We start from the raw sequence: 18535 nt of genomic DNA on the forward strand, positions 1-18535 counted from the left end.
CTGGCCGGGCTAGACTGTACCATTACAATGAGGTGGGTGCGTTCATATTTAGCACGTTTTATTTAACAATTTATGATATTGACAAGACATATTATATATATGATAAAAATTCAATAATCATTTTCGACTATTTGGATCGCCTTTATTAAAAATGTTCCATAAAATTTGATTTACTCGTATGATTAAGCACCCTTGTCACCCTTTGTGTTGGTTCCTCCCACCGCTGAACAACAATACATTGTGGGCTGCTCCCATTGAATGCAAACTTCCAAATGCCCATGCAGAGTTGCTCAAACTTTTGGGGGGGAAGTTTTTTAAGGATCCCCTCAATGTCCTACCATGTACCATATGTGCCAAATTCCATAGTCATTATTTTTTTTCTGGAGGATAACAAAAAGTTGTAATGCTACGATAACAAAATGTGTTATTTTGTCGAAAATGGTGAAATGAAGTATACGTTCAAGTAAAAATAATTAAATGTTTACAGGAATAAAGACGTATGCTGTTTGGATAAAAAGTCATAATCTTACAGGCATAATGTCATATTTTTCCTAAACAAATGTATGTATGCAATGCATGTAAATATGATATTTAAAAATGGTCATGTCAGAGCTTTCAAATGGCCCAATGCAAAAGTGTGGACAAGTAATGGGTATTTTACAGAACTGTATGCACTTATTATGCAAAATAAGTTACTACAAGTTGTTTTGCAGGCAATGACTCGATGACTGCAGTTTGAAAACCACCGCTTTAGCTTGTCAAGTGCTAAAAGCTTTAAAATTGAAGATTTATGAGGCAATGCATCAAGAGCAACAATGCCGACTAGTTAGTAATTATCTGCTTTAATACATGTGTGTATTTCAACTGTAGACGACACTTGCTTTTCCTGTCAGCCTGCTCTTTGTATTTTGCATCCTCTAAAAACAAGTTAGTCCACACTCGGTGCAGAGTTTCGCTACACAATGTGAATGCATTTTTTGTTACGTAACACTCACTTACTGTCTTCTTCTTTACCACATGTGGATCTCTGGAAGCATCTGGCAAGATGGGGAGGGGGGGGGGGGTAGATTTTGGCAAAACTGGGGATATCGGCACGCTTGAGCGGGGGACCTCTGTCTTAAAGGACCCTGGTAGGGCTCTATTGTGCAGCTGTTGAGCCGTGCTCGACCCCGAAACCCGCCACCCCATCCCCCTTCCGCCACCTGTCACTGCAACTGGATAAAGTAAAGGGATGGGGAGGGGGGGGGGGGGTGCTGAGGCACATCCATTGAGTGCCTCTGCACACAGGAAGTTGATCACAGCAACTTGCCCGCTGAATGAAAGAGCTCGATTTTGGAGTTGCAGCTGCACTAAACACGCGCGCGCGCACGCACACGTTAGGTGATAGTGAAGGGGAACAGCGTCGAGTTCGCATCAGTGCACATGCTGAAAGAACGAGGGTGAAAGGATGAGACGTTGTTGGTCAACGAGACCAACTTCGATAGATTAAAAAAATGATAAAAAAGAAAGAAAAATTATTTATTTGATGGATTGACTGATTGATTGATTGATTAAGAGGAGTGCTCAGTGCTATTGTAAACGATGATCATGTGCTGCTGAGTAGGACAGTTGATTTTTTTTTTAAAGTGATTAAGTCAGGTTTGTTTATAAATTGATTAGACTTGTGTGTTTGTCTCAGCAGATCACAATTGACTGATGACTGCTTGCTGGAGTAGAGTGTTTACTTTAGTGGTCATTTAATCAGACGCTGCATCCACTCACACTATGGAGTACAGAATTCAGACTTTTTTTTTCCATTTTAAATACATGCAAAAAAATACATTAGGAACAATCACTATAAATAGATACATTTCATAAATAATATTATGAAACATTTATTAGGCAGCAGTGTGCAAATACATGTGGCTCCCCCATTAGTTGCTCTCATTACTGTAGGTCTTAGCAACAGGTGTTGTCTTCCAAGTGGAATGTCATCCCACAGCCAACCATGACATCATGGCCAAGAAACATGTGTCCCCTCTGTACTCGCCATCAGAGCCCCCCCCCCCCCTTCACATAACCGCCCCATCCCATCCAACAACCCCACCCGCACTCCTTCTGCTCCAGCGCACTCTCTTGTTGATGTGAGCATGAATCGCTCCATTCCAGTCTGCTACCAAACCCAAACTGCTTCAATAATAGAAGCCCCCAGTCCAACCCCCGAACCTGCTCCCCCACATGCCCCCGGCTTGCTTTCATTTCCATGGCGACCTACAATGGTGAGAGAGAGGATGGCCAGCGAGTGAGGGGGAAAGAGCAGAGGCAGGAAATAAAATGTGAATGAGCAGCAAGTGGGAGTGGCTTCCTTTAACCTCGGGCTTCATTTTAAAGGGGGTAGGGGGCTCGGAAATTGGGGGGTATGGAGTCGGGTAAGGAGTGTTTCCAGCTGGGCGGCTAACAAGAGTAGCAAAATAAACCCTTTGAAATGAAATGAACTCAACAAGTGTGTTTAAGGATGAATTTCCAACTGAACTCTGGTTACCTGAGATGCACCTTATCAAGGATGCACCCTACCAAGGACACATTTGCGATCATGTCATTTAAGAAAATCTATGAGTGTTATTGCGTATTTACATATTATATTTACAGTGGGAAAATGTTGTAGTCGCAAAGTCATTCTGGCGGAGTTCTAAATTAAGTACCTTAATGGAACAATGGCAAATTCCAGCTTATGATTTCAAAACTGTTGTAAACAAAAGATGAGTCCCTCTGGCTCAGTAATACGCATACACGCACAGATTAGTGGTTTGAATTCAACTCAGTTGGATTAATTGTCTCACCAGTAGTGATGAGCAATGGTTGTTAAATGCATTGGGGTAGACAATTGGTCATGTGACCAACGTGGCCTGACCCTACGACGCATTGCGAGAAGCGTGCATACTTATGTACCGTACATGCAAGATGTATTTTTTACGTAACAAATTAACAATGTATAGTAAGACTTAAATGGCACAACATATCTATTGAAAGACTTTTTCAAATATGTGACTTAATGTCAGTAGGGCACATTCAATGAAGGTTGCATCCTTAGTTGCCATTTGATGTATCGTAAAATTAAGACAATTTATTGAGATAACTAGGTGTACAAAAAAAAAGAAGAAGAAGTGTACTCGACAAGTGCCTTACAAGGGGTTAAGAACCTCATAAAAGCTCTCCATTGCAGGAGACAAATCAGCAAGTTGCTATTGTGTGCGTGTGTGTCAAGATTCCAACATGGAGACACGTGTTGTCATCACTCAGGAATGACAGCGACACAAAGAATGAGCTCATGTTGCAAACACATAAATATTACAAAAGTGGTAACAAACCTTATATTGTGTTGTAATGTATAAAAGCACATGTTTTGTCATGCAGTGCCGCGCCAAAACAATGCGATGACTGCTGTTATGTGTCTGATGTCGCTAATCCCAGAGATTGGGGGGGGGGGGGGGCATTGGTGTCCCCAATCCCCGGAAAATCCTGCCGACTGACCAAAAAAATAAATAGATAAATAGATGCCCTAATGAGACCAAATATTAGGTCATCTCTTCATCACTTCATGTGACAAAAGCAAAAATAAAATAATATTGCTTGAATATTTTAAGCAAAAAAATAATCTCTTAATGTTATTAAATGAAATTATGAGAATAAACTTGTAATATTGTGACAGGAAATTAAATTTACGAAATTAAAGTATTGGTGTTGTGAAATAAGTGGCGGAGTGTGGTGCATTGAAGGTAGGTTGCATTCTTGCTCATTAAGATATGTATGTTGTAAAACCTTTATTTTTAAATGAGAATATATAGTATTAAGGACATGGGCTAATTGATCTTCATTTTAAATTAAGACTAAGCAAATACAGCAGGACTATGTCGGATTCATACACTGGATACATTTTATTTAAAAAAAAAAGTTTTACTGTATAGCATGCTTTCAAAATGTTTTTTTTTTGCCATTGTCGCATCCTACCAAGGATACGCCCTAACTAGAATGTACATTTTCTGAAACATTTCATTTTAAAAAGTCTTACTATTACGCCATGTCTTCATAAAGTTCAGTTAATACCCTTCCTAGGACGACTGTGTATGACGCATCCTTCTTAGAATTTACCATGACAAAGGATGCACCACACATATCTAGGATGCATCCTCCCAATATTGCGCCCTACCGAGAATGCACACTTCCTAAAACATGTACACGAAAAACAGTCATGTCATGTCCTTTTTTTAAAAGGTATTTTGTCATTCTTTCACCCTATTAAGGATGCACCCTTGGGTAGGGATGAGTTTGAACAGATGTGACACAGCAAGCGGCATGCTATTAGTTTATTTGTTCCCAACATATGTAGTAATCATTTTGAGCGGATTTCTTGCATTAGAGTTGAAGTCAACACTGAGGTATATGTAATATCAAAAACCCTGAGACGTGTCATGTATTCACATTGAAATGTACAAAGAAGAAAGTAAGAAAAAAAAACAAAATCACAGTGATAGCACCTGAAACAGGTCCAGCCCGTCCACTAAAGCACTGATGTCAAAGTAGAGCGCCGTGGCTGTCCTGGTCAAACATGCCGGGCCGAGACTTCCTGTAAGTGGTAATGGCGGCCCAGATGCGACACAACATGCCTCCCCTGAAACACAAAAAGTGGCAAGCACTTGAAATACTGAGGGAAAAAATATGACGGTTTTTTTAAAGTTGTTTTTAAAGTAAAAAGTTCCAGTATTGAAAAAAATTAAAAAATTAATAAACGTGAAATATTCTGAGATAAGTGATCATATTTAGAATAATAATAATAATTTAAAAACACAGAAATGTAATACTACTAGTGATGTATGACTTAAAGAGAATTATTTTTTAATATAAGAAGGAAAAAAAAGAATATTATAATATAATATAAACAAAACTAAGGCACATGCATCTGTTACCTGTTTGGTATCACAAAAAAAAAAATAAATAAATTGCAGAGCGCGCTCACCTTATTCCACAGTACATCAAGTCGTCCCTGCAGGCCATTTGCAGCAGACAGTCCAACGTGAACTCGTGAGCCACCAGCTAGAAAAAAACACCATGACACACACACTAGGAATAAACTGGAAGCAGAGGAATCAAACAGGGATCGCGCCGTGCATCCAGTTACCTTTTCAATGGTGTGGTGGTCAACTGGGATACTCTCTAGCCAGGCCACCATGTCCTTCACGCCTGGATCACGGTTCTTCTGTGCAGTCGACCCGTCATCTACATACATGATAGATGATCAAAACAAGTCATGTCATAAAATGGAATAATCATGAGCCAGGTGATAGGAACCCGAAGCCCCAAGGTGAGGAGGAGCCTGAGTGACTGATACACACGAATAAGGTACAGAGCGCCGCCAAGGCCAAACAAAAATGCCACAGCTAAGCTTTGAGGCAAATAAAATGGAAGAGAAACAGAAAACAGAACAAGTTGTTTTCTGCTATTACATTTCCACTCATGTCCAACAGGTGGCAGTACTGTGAAGGCTAAAATATAAATGGCCATAACAAACAAAAAATACATCATAAATAAAAAATAATATATAATGTAATAAAAAAATCATATGATAGACAGTATAACTAAAAAATACTTAAAATATAAGGAAAATAATACATACAATTTTAATATATAAATAAAATAAATATTTCTTTCAACAAACGTTTAACAAAATTAATATTTACAAATTACATTGCAAATTAATTTTATACAAAATTGAAATAATATAATGTTTGACAAAAAATATATATTTATAGAGGAATGAGCATATACGCCTACTGTATTTAAAAAAAAAAAATTTTAACTAAAAAAAATGCAGTGTATATAAAAATGGTGAATATAAAGTGTGAACATAAATATATTTAGATATGGTATATAATACTCCAACATCAGTAAAATACATTAAAACAAGGCATGTCTGCCATCTCCTGTGAAAGTGTGCTTCATATAATTATAATTCTATGACTTGTTCCTTGGGAATCAATTCCACAACTGAATATGAATTTAATTAAATAAGTAGATGTTGTACCTGGAGTGTGTCCCCTGAGTGCATTGATGTCCTCCTGTTTCTTCTGGACTGAAGTCCTCAGTAGGTCCTGGTACTCTCTCTCCTTGTCACTCAACAGCCTCAGCAGTCTTGAACACAAAAGTACACAAAACATGAAATTCATATTTGTGTGAAACTCCACACAAAAAAATGTAGTCTGTGGTGGTTCACCTTCTGGTCTCCAGTCGGAGGTCCCTCAGTTCGTCACTGAGTGGGCAATTGCTGTCTAAGATGGCATCCGTGGGGCTTGGCAGTGCCGTCTTCTCCACAGACTCAGGCCGTTGGCATTCTGTCACCTCCTCTTCATGGTGTACGCTGTTTGTGTCTGCTGGTGGCTCCTCAGGAGTGCTGTCCTCCGTCTCGAATGACGACTGCAGCTGGAGCTTCAGTTCTTTCCGGCGACAGGGAGAACCGATCACAATTAATTGCAACCCATTAAATGTCATATTTTAAGCAGACTATTCGAACCTGGGAGAAGCACGGTGATGGCGTCTTGCACGGCCTGTCTGAGCAGATTGTCAAGGGCGAACATCCAATGAGGCTTCACCTGCTGCTGCCTCAACACCTTCTTCACCTGCACAAAGAAGAAGAAAACACAGTCATCACAAAATTCCATCTAAAAGCTTTCCCACTGCATCAAGGCAACCTACTGCATCCTGGAAGCTGAACACCACCGCCTGCAGGCCGTTGAGAGGTATGACGGCGGAGACCAGCGCGTCTCGAAGGTCGCGCAGGCTGCTGGTCAGCCGCTTCCTGTCCGGCGAGCAGATGTTGTCCCGTAGGCAGCAAACAAGCTCTGTGATGTGGTCTGACGAGACCGATGACCCCTTACACTGATAGAAGACATTTTAAAAATTGTTGAAAGTGATTTCCATTTTGCGTATCGACTTCGGCAAGAGGTCAAAATCAAGATGTATTTTTGACCTATAAAAATCTCAATCAATCTCTGAAAGGGAAGATGTTGAAGATAAGAGTTGATTTGCCATTACTTTGCTTTTATGAGACAAAACGATTGACCGAATGACTTATATTTTTGCTTCCTTGATTTGATCCCATTTTTGGACATTTGATGTTCTCTTGAGGATGTGCATGGGTGTACCTGTGGCAAGGCTTCCTGTATGTTGGCCACCACGTCGGTGATGTAGTCAGTGAGCACCCGGTGCAGCGTGGCCCTCCTCTCGCTGTCCTTCCTCAACATGAACAAGCCCATGTTCTCGTCTGTGGACGCTGGGCTGCTCATGTCCAGTGCGGAGTCCTCCGGCACTCTGGGCAGAGAATAAAAAGATCATCAAAACAAGTGACTCAAGTCTAATTGTAGTCAAGAAAGGCACCAAAAATCGCACTGTGATGTGGAATAATGAAGTCAACTTGTCGACTAATCAAGCCTTTTACTCTCTAAAATGAGGTTCTACGTGCAATTATAAAACGTTTTTCTCAAAATATTGCACCGTAACTCACGGCAGGAATCGTCCATTGCCAGGTGGGCTCTCTGAGATGTGGTTGGGTCTAAAGACAGACTGCTGTGTCCCCCTCAAGTCCAGCGAGCAGGACAGGTCGATTAAATCCGAGTAGGAGTCGGTGTCCTCCACAAGGATGGAGACTGGCACTGACAGGCTGCGCTGGTAGTCACCTGGAAAACACAGCAAAAATATTAATTACACACACCGACAAGTTATATTTTGTAGTTTGTGAGTATATGCAGTATGAACAAGCAGTCCCACTAGCAGCGGTGTCTTCGAGGTCACACTCCAGCGGGGCCCTGGGCTTCTTCCTGGGGGCCGACCTCAGGAAGATGTCCCTGAGCAGGTCTGCGGCCGTGGCCCGGTCGTCCGGGTTGGGCTCGAAACAGTTCATGATGAAGCTCTTGGCCTCCACTGACATGGACTCCGGAACCTTGGGGTGGATTTTAAACATCCCAACCTGGAAGCAATACGACATATTATGCATCATTGTCAACTTTATTGGCCCAATAGATACTTGACTTCATTGCTCCATTTTTCATTTAACCAGGTTGGTCCTGTTGAGATTAAAAACCTATTTTTCAAGAGAGACCTGGCCAAGATAGGCAGCAGCAAATGAACACAAAGTTACAGACATATAGTACAGAGTGGGACGAATATTTTTTTTTACAAAGTACAACATTGTTGCAGCAGTCACACAATACAAAAAAAAATAGGCAAAAAAACTTTACAGTTTATCCAAACTAGCACCAGCCTTTAGAACCTGAATAAGTAAAAGTCCTATACTAGGACTAAATGACTAGCTGTACATTTCTATTCTTTTTAAACGTTGCTTAAAAAAAAAAATGTCATCGGTTGTGAAATTATGACCCAAAATGTTTTTACCTTGAACATGGCTGCCTGAGGACTCCCCAGTTCATGGAAAGGTGTTTTGCCTGTCGCCATTTCGATGATGGTGCACCCAAGGGACCATATGTCAGCCGGCTTCCCATAGCCCCGGGGACCCTGGTCAATAATCTCCGGTGCCATGTACTGGAGAGTTCCTATTGGCAGGTAATAAATAAATAAAAGTTCCCCAAATTAAAAGATTTTCCAGATACTTCAATTTAAAATCGAGTTTTTGCTTTGCATGGTGAGCAAAAATTACTTACTAGCGAGCTTCAGGCACTCCGCCACTAGATGGCGGCAGCGAATTTCACAATATCCGGCCACCATTAGTTGTGAAAGTCAAATTAAAGGTAAAGGTTTTTTAGAATGTATTTAGACTTTTGTCTTCGTTTTTGTATTTTTGGGTGCTTTTAGTTTGCCTGCAGCCAATAAAGCCTCTAATGCCAGCTGAGGACATTAAAATAAATTCTAAGCAGTGAATCTCTGTCCATGAAAAAATGGAAAAGCTGAAGAAAATGAGGGAAAGCGTGGTGAAAAACATAAACAAAACAGTGACGAAAATGAACTTCAGTGAAAGCGAAGTGAAAAATGTATCAACTCAATATTTAATGGTTTGAACTGTTGAATTCATGATACAGCTGTATTTGATAGACTGCATTCAAGCTGAAATTGCAGCATCCTTACAGAAATCTTACCTGCAAAAGTTTCAGTGCAGGGGTTGATCCCCGCTAGCCTCTTGGAGGTTCCGAAGTCGGAGATCTTTAATACGCCGCTGTATGTGTTTATCAGCACGTTGTCACCCTGCAGTAAAAAAAAAAATAAAATCGCATATTTATATACGTGAGTATCATGGAATAAAAGACACGTTTACTCAAAGATGCTTGCCTTGATGTCTCTGTGAACAATCTGGTTGTCGTGAAGGTATCTTAGCCCCTCGAGGATCTGCTTGGTATAGAAGATGATTGTGGCCTCGTTGTCTTTTAGGGGACCCCACTTGGAGCGTAGCAGAGACGACAGGCTTCCTGCCGGGGTGGGAACATCTTGTGAGCTGATAGAATTTGTGATGGTCACAGTACGAGTGTAACTTAATGTGTGTTCCACCTAATAATATGCGTTAATAATACTTTTAATTTGTTACCTATTGCAAATACAGTAGTTTAAACTAAAGGTTGCCTCCCAGTCAAAATGTATCACCTCAACATACTTCTTTGACCAATTATTGTACTACTTTTTTATTAAGGCAAGGTTTGGCATTGGCACCTTCTTGTGGCATCTTATGGTGTTTCAGAAAAGCCCCAAAAATGTGAAAAGAGAAAAACACGAATAGGTGAATTTTCAAATACTGACCTTGCAAAATAAAATAAAAAATCGTAATTTTTTTTTTTTTAAATCTGATTCAAATAAAACAAATGAAATTTAAATTACACAAAAATCTGATTTAATTGACTAATTAAAAACATGTTTTTTTCCCCTCAATAAATCGTGACTTTTATCAACTCTGGTTTAACGAACCTCCTGGTACTTCTTCCATGAAGATCTTGATGAAACCACCCTGACTAACGGAGCCCAAGTACTGGACGATGTTTCTGTGCTTCAGTCTCTTGTGCAAGCAAATCTCCTCATGGAGAGGCTGGGAATAACTGTGAGGAGGGAGTTAGTTAGCGTGTGTTTAGAATAGTCACCCTTTAAAAGTTGACTTTGATTAAGAAACAATTCTCTTACGTGATGTCCTTCTCTGGGATCTCCTTGATGGCGATGCGCACTTGGTTGCTCACGTCCCTGCCGGCGTACACGATGCCGTATGTGCCTTTCCCGAGTACCATCTTGTCGCCATTCTCGTTGGTCTCGTAGACGTACTGTGAGGGGAAAAACAATAGACCAGTGGAATGAGAAAATGGATTTGTGAATGTGACAGCTGGTTTGTTACCTTGATGGACATTTGCTATTTAGGAAAATTTTTGTTTGGTGGTGCGAAGTACGATTTTTCTAATGTACCTAGCACTAGGCCACATGCAGCACTACCGAATACAATCCAATTGAATTGTGAGGCAAAGCTCATTTAAAAACAACTCAAAATTGACAGGAATGTGCATGGTGACCAACCTCGAGTATTCCATCACTGCGATGATTCAGATCCTGGGAGGCGTTCTCAGCTTTATGGAGCAGAGAATTGACCAGATCGCAGAAACTGAGGAGACAACAGCAAAAGACATTAGTGAAGCTCAAGACACACAACTGTAAAATCCATTAATATAATAGCTATATCATATATAACTACTATCACAGACCAGACTGAAGTTTCCAAGGTTTTCCAGTTTGAGAACCACTGCTAAGCATGCCATTAAAAACATGACGTTGATTGAGGTTAAAATGCTTTTCAAACAAAATGACGCAGCACAGTTGTTCTCATGACTCAAAAGTAGAATTACCTTGTGCCTGCCTTTCTCATCCGGCACACCCCATTCGTGGTCAATTAGCAGGCCTACTTATGAATCAATACAGTATGTACGGCCACTCACCCTTTACAGCGCTGCTCTGAGGAGAAGCAGAGCTGGAAGTCATCGGAGTTGTAGTGCACGTACAGGAAGCAACTCCGCTCGTCAATCTTTGAAGCACTGGAGAGAGGAGAAAGGATTTTTACAATTGTGTAAAAGTGTAATTAAAAGTAAATGAATCCAAACTGCGTGTTTAGGCTGCACTTCCACTGTATAAGTATTGGATTTGTATCTACATTTGGAAGAGGCTTGATTCCAATCTGAATGTACAGTATCTGATTTGATGTGTGTTTATGGCACACATGAAATCATATCCCAATGGTGTCACTTGAACGATGCAAATCTTCGTCCCAGTCTAAACATCAAACCAGCAATTAGGGAGGACAGACAAGTCAATTGTTTACCCTTTGACAACCAGTGCGTTTTTCGCCAATTGCTTTGCTGCAGGCTTTGAAAACACACACACAAGTGGAGGTATTTGAAAGTTGTCAGCACACGCAGTAGCATACCTCACTCCCCGGATTGCACCGGCTGGGAAAGTCCACTGATGTAAGCCTTTCTGTTGAGTCAAAAGAGAAAACAAAACAAAATTAAAAGTGTGGACATGGCCAGATTCTTAAGTGTTCTGCGGGTGCAGTTTGTACACACACACACACACATAAGAAGAAGAAACATCATGAGGCATGACACATTACCACACACAAAAACCACACCCTCGTTTTTGGCTTGAACATTCAATGAAATAAGAACAGTCCCGTGTAGCAAAGTTGGGATTTTTCTTTTTCATATTGTGCAAGCAGGGCCGAGGCTAATACAGCATGTATAGAATGCATGACCTAAGATGTTTAGTGTGTGTGAGGGGGCAATCACATGGTACGCATACCTTGAAGGGTGTGACGTGTTTTAACTGGACAGTGCAAATTCCATCCCCCTCGCTCACAGACACAAAAGCAGGCTGAAGGACTTTACTGGGCTCCAGAATGAGCACCTGAAAAAGAACAAGACAAAAAAATGAAGTACTTGACATTGAGCCTGAGATCCTTAAACCCTTTTATATTGGATATCATTCTAAATCAATCGAGCTTTTGCAAGGTGAAAGTTTGAAGGGCATTTATGTAAACTGTGACCAGATCAGCGTTGAAACGTCAAAAAATGTATTGACCATCGTGTTGTTCAAAATCAATTCAGCTTTTGTTTTGATTTAAAGCAATAATCCATGTGAGCTCTCTGGGATATTGATTGAAAAAACGGCACCTGTGTTGGAAAGTATTCAACATCTATTGAGCCATTGCTCTGACTTAAAGCCATAATACCACCAAGCTTTAAGGGATTTTTTAAATTACTAAATGACCTGACTTAACCTCTAACTATCTTGATTTGAACACCATTCAAAATCAATACAGTCTAACTTCGGTCCATGACAAAAAAAAAGCCAAATGAAAAAACAGAGTGGCCCGTACGGGGATCGAACCCGCGACCTTGGCGTTATTAGCACCACGCTCTAACCAACTGAGCTAACCGGCCATGAATAGATGTCACAGGTGTTGTATTACCGGGCAGTGGTCGGTGCAGACGCTGAGTTCGCAGTACTGCAACAGCAGCTCCATCCAAAAGTCCACAGTGTCCTGTTTGGGAGACTTCACCTCGGGAGGCTTCGCAAACTGTCGGTACAGAATGTACGTCTCCATCACGGACGCCACATACCTGAAAGGAGAATAATGAACATGGAATGTAAAAGAGCATTACATTTTTTTCCACATCTAACGTGTTGATTTGTGCCTTGAGATGAGAGTTCCATGACCATGCTTGTGACTCATAAGACTGCTGCTGGTATCTCAAATCATATTTTCCCATCAAAATTCCATTAATACATTATTCCTTTGTTTTACGTTTAGTTTGGCAGTAAAATACAACTGGGAGTAAAAGTAAACAGCTTGAATCTTGTTTTTTGAAGAATTGTGCTTGCGAAACTGCTAAACTACTTCTTGTTGTGACGTGAGTTTAGTCACTGCCACCATTCACTTGCATCTCAAGGCACCTCTTCAATTTCAAATCTTAATTAGCCTCACCAAATGGGAGCCTTAAGCTTGTACAGTTTCTCTGAAGCCTCGATGACTTTCCTGTGTGCGTTAGCCAGAATGTTAGCACCCAGGTAGAAGCCCACGTCCCAGTAGTCCTTCATCTTCTCCAGGCTTCCCTTCCGGCCCAACAGAGTGCTTAAGGTCACGCCTAGAAATCAAACAAATCAAAAAATACAAATTATGTAATTATTATTAATGTATTTCAAATTCACCTTTCTAAAAAGATGCACAGTTAGATAAGAAAATCCTCCTAGCGATACATATAAAATAACACCTCATAGGGCTGCTTGATTATGAAGAAATTATTCATCACGATTAATTTGATAATAACTGAAATCACGATTTGGACGATCATTTGCTTTTTGGTACAAAAAAAGTAAATATTTTAAGTTTTTTTTTTTTTTAAACAAATATATTTATTTGAAACACTATAATTATGCATGTTTCTTTTGGACCAAACAAGATTTATTAAAGTAGTTATTTTAAAATTTAAAAAAGGTACAAATATATACAATTTGCGAGTCATTATTCAATTTTAGGAGATTATTCATCCTCAGCTATTAAAAACACGAGAGTGGCCCATGTGTGCCGAAATAGCTCAGTTGGGAGAGCGTTAGACTGAAGATCTAAAGGTCCCTGGTTCGATCCCGGGTTTCGGCATTCTGCCAGAACCATTTTGAGGGATTAGTGTGAGTGTGGACTGCACTAACTACTGTATATATTTAGCTACGTGGTAATGGATAGGGACAATGACATTTAAAACTCAAAGACCTTTTTTGCGCAGCTCAATGGACGTATCAAATTCGTGTCCGGCTGCCATCAGAAGGACCACATTGTTGATACCCGAGTGAAGAGTGTGTTCCGTCTCAAAGGCTTTTCCATACCTACAAATGAATCAAGAGGCATTTAGATACAAAAGCCAGAAGGTAGGGCGATTGACAAAACACTAAAGGCCCATACCAGGAGCAGGCTTGATCTCGACTGTGTTGGTCGGTGAAGCCCGAACTCATAAAAATGTCTTTGTAGATGCGACCGCACAGGCAGTAGACGTCCGTCACCACCTTGTCTCCCGATTCCACAATGGGAAGGATCTCCTCCAAAGCCTTAGCACGATCACCTGGCTGATTCCTCCTGTTACAATGGAATATAAAAGAATAAGGGAGGGGCAAGGAGAACAGGACAGGCATATGAACACATATAACAGAACAGGACAGCGTAGGATAAAACGGGGACATGATATAATAGAACATGGTAAGATAGGATAAGATAGACAGGACAAGACATGATTGAACAGGACAGGACAGGATTGGAACCCTAAAAGAAGGGAATAGGAATAATGTATGTACCTGTTAAGAGCAAAGATATAGTGAAACTTAATATTTTGGTGTCTTGCCACGAGACACATTGGTAGGTTGTTCAGCATCTCCACCAGTTTGATGATAGCATCGTAGTCCTATAAAAAATAAAATCATTCATGCTGACGTCAAATTTTAGAGGCTTGATCTTAAGCTTTAGGTTGTTCATCTTCTGCAATCAGAATACATACACAACAACTCAAACAAGCCGAAATAGCTCAGTTGGGAGAGCGTTAGACTGAAGATCTAAAGGTCCCTGGTTCGATCCCGGGTTTCGGCAAGTGAGCAGTAATGTTTTGAAGGTTCGATGTGCGTTGGGGCTGAACTGCTGTCTGAATTTAGTGTCTCGTCCGGGGTCATATATAATGTCCTGTTCTGAACCGAAACCCTGTCCTTAACTGATGATCCCTTGTTCAGTTATTGCATAACTCACAAGATTTACATTAGTAAATGGATTAATCCTGAAAAGGCTTCATTCAAGGAACTGTGTTCTGCTCTCACCCTGTTTTTGGTCAAGTTAGTATATGCAAATCTATGAAAAGAGAGTGGCCCGTACGGGGATCGAACCCTCGACCTTGGCGTTATTAGCACCACGCTCTAACCAACTAAGCTAACCGGCCTTGTGATCACCTTTGATCAAAAACAACACACGAATCGAAGCCATTCACTGAAAAAAATTGCATCAAAACCCTGTCTAATAAGAACTCAGTAATTGGTATCAATAAAGTATGTTGAAGTGCTACAGTTTTACTAAACCAAGAGCCTTGTATGTCAAGGAATATAATTGGCTAAATTCAGCTAAGGCTGAGATCCCAAAGGTTTCTCCACATGTGCATGTACATACCTTGTTGGCATGTATCGGGCTCGTTTTCTAATAAAACAGTACATTGTGTTGCATTACACACAAAGTATGCGAACGAACTTGTCACCTGAATGTCCCTGTAGGACAGCAGCAGGTTTATGACAATGTCAGGGGTGAGCAGGTCCACGCTGTCCAGACGCTTCTGGATGAGACTCAGTTCCTCGCTCAAGGCCTGACCGCTGAACCGCTCCCTCGCCATGCGGATGTCGTGCCTTATAGACTCCCGGAAATATTCGCTGTTGGAGGACAGGGTGGTTTTAAGGGTGTTAGGCCAAGGGACTACACGGAAGACAACACCGCTTCCAATAACAAACCCAAGTCCAGAAAGTAAAAACCTTGCCACAGTTTGGCTTTAGCTACAGGTGCTTCTACTCAACAGACAGGAAAATGGGAGCTCGTTTACCCGCATTTTTAGTTTTCATCTTCTGCTATGAGTATTATATAAGATGCACAAATCAAGCCGAAATAGCGGCAGTTGGGAGAGCGTTAGACTGAAGATCTAAAGGTCCCTGGGTTTCGGCAAGTCAACAATAACCTTTTGAAGGATCGTATACTGTAAATTCGGTGTCAAATGCGGAGAAGCTGGCTTTAATGCCGTTTCCAATATTTAAAAAAATCCTAGAATTTAAGTTTGAGAACCTCATACGTAAAAATATACAACAGCAGCAGAAGTGAGAGAAACTTAAACATGGGTGTAATGTGTGATGGCTCACCTGGCTTGCACATCCACATTGTTGAGCAAATGTACGAGTCTTTCTGTCAGTGGGGTGAGAAGCGAGTCCAGCTGGAAAGCGGGCTGCATCAACTCTTTGATGCCCGTCATCACGGTGCCGTCGCAGGCGAACACCTTGCCCTGAGGCGTCACCACGTAAGGGAGGAACGTGTAGCTTCCACACTGCTCCTGAATGGCACAGGAAGGTTTGTTTTGTATCTTTCAATATTATGACTCAGTTTGAGAACACTAATGTAGGATTTGGTGGACATATATCCGACTTTATTTCCGTAGTTTTTTCATAATTACAACTCATCTCGAAAATACTTCTTAAAATGGTTGCTGATTGAAAAAATGGGTAATTTCATCCCTACATTGGATCAGGCATGCATACCTAACTAATTGTAGTAAGTACAGTAAGTAGTAAGGTAAGGTGTCTTTTTAACTCATTCACTGCCATTGACGGTGTAAAAAATTTATTTGAACTATTTCTATTAGTTTAACATTTTTCTACTTTTATTAACAAGATATGAAAACCTAAAAACAATTATAGTAGATTTAGAATAGATATTAAAAAAAATATTAATCGTGAGTTAACTAGTGAAGTCATGCGATTAATTACAGGAAAGAATTTTCAAATTCCAAGTAAAGCAAAAGAATAAATGGGGACAGAAAGAAGTAAAACTTGTTTTGTCTGCCCCTAATCAACTAAAACAAAAACACACACACGATTAATCACAAATTTTATATCTGTTATAAATGTACAATAAAAAATGTTCTAGGTTTTCATACTGTTGTTAACAAAAGTGGGAAAATGGTAAACTAATAGAAATTGTTCAAATGAATTTTTGAAGTCTATAGCCATCAATGGCAGTGAATGAGTTAATAATTTGGTTAAAAGATAATGACAAATGAGTCAAATATTTCAATGGGATCAGGAGCTATGGCACAAAAAAAAAAGAAGAAGAAAAAGGCTAAGCCCCCACAACTGCGCCTTGAGGGACGAAATGTTACCTTCACAGCCTGCAGGTCTGTGTCCTCCTCATAACAGTAGAAGATAATGTTGTTGGTCATGCTGAAACTTTCCCTCACTCCCAGGTGATAGAAGAGGGATGCGTGGCAGAAAGAGTCACTCAATTCCACCACGGCCACATCTGTGAAGGAATGTCATCAACAAAATGGTGGTGGTAGGCAGTGGTGGCAAATAAAGTACAAATACTTTACTTACTGATGATGACTATACAATGACAAAGGGACTTTTTTTTTTTATAAACCAATTAGATTTCAAATTTGCCTCGCAGGGTCAGCTGTAGCCTACAATAACGTCAGCATTTTCCCGTCCTCTGATTGGTTGGGCAGCGTGAGCCAAGCAAAACAAGTTTGTAGCGTTGTCATCCACGAAGGTGGGAAAAAAACGTATGGGCCTATTTTGTCAAATACGGAGTAGAAGGAACAGTTGTTTTTAATGTAGGGAGTAAAATTAAAGGTTATCAGAAAAATACTCAAGTACAGACATCTGAAAAATCTTATGTACAGTACGGCCCATTTTGTACTTTTAAACTTCCCACTGGAATTGACAGTAAAATTTATATTTTGAGTACATTCCAGAGTAAATTTTATTTACAAAATGTTTACTTTTGCATTTAAGTGAAATTCAAAGTCAGTACGTTTTACATTTTACATATGGAGCTGAATCAGTTGATAAAGTTTCGACATTCGGCATATCGCCAAGGGGTCCGTTTTTTTTTTTTGCTGTTGTTTTTCAAACACAATTCTTCTTCCACAAACACTTCTACTTAAGTACATAGTGTGAAAACTCACCGGCGTTGTAGAATCTGTCCAGGACGTCCGTCGTCGCCATGGAGATTCTCTCGAAGGGGATGCTTTTAAACGAGGCCCGCGTGTCAGCACACGCCTCCTTCAGACATGCCAGGGACAAGTGGCGCTCGGCCGGGGCAGCCTCCGCCGTCTCAGCCGCCTCGTCCCCCCCGTCTTTGGAGATGTAGGCCACCGACACTGGGCGGCCGCGGCTGCGGGGCGAGACGACGCCGTTCTTGGCGGCGGTGGTGCGGGCGCTCGGCTCCATGGCCAGCGGGTCCTGCCACAAACTTCCCGCCGACGACTGCAGCCAGGCGGGAGGCTCACGCCGGAGGCTCATTCGCCTCCGCTCCGTCGTGTACATTTATCGTCTTTCTTTCTTTTCTGCGTCTTTTAACAACAACTTCCACGGTGGTAGGCGGGTCCGGTGTCTCTTGTTGCGACTGAAGTCTCCCAGGTGAGTGGCCGCCCACAAGGCTCGGTTCTATCAAATCGAGGAACATTCCCGAAACTCCACCCAAGTTTGGTGACGTCACATATCCTGAAACCGGATGCCAAGGCGTCTTCTGTTCTTCTCCTTTGCTGTATTGTTAACTTCCGCTGTAACTTTTCATTGTTTTGGACTGAGGTGGTGGTGGATTGCGCAATAAATGCCTCCCTTAATATGAAAATGATGACATACTTTTAGGGAGTGTTTCTTGGGTCTGTACATGTTAGTTGCCTCCCTAATATGGTTTTCTACGCCATTACAAACACGAGATATATATACAGGGTGTGTAGAACCTTTT

The 18535-nt window shown here is 40.9% G+C and overlaps 1 protein-coding gene and 4 non-coding genes across 5 annotated transcripts; 2 read left to right on the forward strand and 3 right to left on the reverse strand.

The window, feature by feature from the left end:
- Positions 1 to 4329: 4329 nt before the first annotated feature.
- LOC147172738 (mitogen-activated protein kinase kinase kinase 5) lies at positions 4330 to 18260 on the reverse strand. The gene is made up of 28 exons (XM_086077477.1): positions 17751 to 18260; positions 16944 to 17083; positions 15931 to 16118; positions 15285 to 15453; positions 14347 to 14453; positions 13961 to 14131; positions 13772 to 13884; positions 12989 to 13148; positions 12473 to 12623; positions 11803 to 11907; positions 11429 to 11478; positions 10944 to 11039; positions 10528 to 10612; positions 10147 to 10280; positions 9937 to 10064; positions 9310 to 9446; positions 9120 to 9225; positions 8422 to 8579; positions 7798 to 7996; positions 7535 to 7706; positions 7176 to 7341; positions 6727 to 6909; positions 6545 to 6650; positions 6248 to 6467; positions 6059 to 6165; positions 5156 to 5253; positions 4994 to 5070; positions 4330 to 4648 (listed from the first exon to the last, which is right to left on the reverse strand). Exons 1-28 carry the CDS (start codon positions 18109 to 18111, stop codon positions 4552 to 4554), a joined length of 3984 nt encoding a protein of 1327 aa, XP_085933603.1. The 5' UTR covers positions 18112 to 18260; the 3' UTR covers positions 4330 to 4551.
- On the reverse strand, positions 12370 to 12443 carry trnai-aau (transfer RNA isoleucine (anticodon AAU)). Its single transcript has one exon. It is a non-coding gene; the product is annotated as a tRNA-Ile (tRNA).
- On the forward strand, positions 13588 to 13660 carry trnaf-gaa (transfer RNA phenylalanine (anticodon GAA)). Its single transcript has one exon. It is a non-coding gene; the product is annotated as a tRNA-Phe (tRNA).
- On the forward strand, positions 14563 to 14635 carry trnaf-gaa (transfer RNA phenylalanine (anticodon GAA)). Its single transcript has one exon. It is a non-coding gene; the product is annotated as a tRNA-Phe (tRNA).
- trnai-aau (transfer RNA isoleucine (anticodon AAU)) lies at positions 14902 to 14975 on the reverse strand. Its single transcript has one exon. It is a non-coding gene; the product is annotated as a tRNA-Ile (tRNA).
- Positions 18261 to 18535: the final 275 nt, after the last annotated feature.

This window comes from Leptonotus elevatus, chromosome 6, assembly GCF_054856555.1.
Source record: "Leptonotus elevatus isolate MCC_2025b chromosome 6, RoL_Lele_1.0, whole genome shotgun sequence".
Lineage (NCBI taxonomy): Eukaryota > Metazoa > Chordata > Actinopteri > Syngnathiformes > Syngnathidae > Leptonotus > Leptonotus elevatus.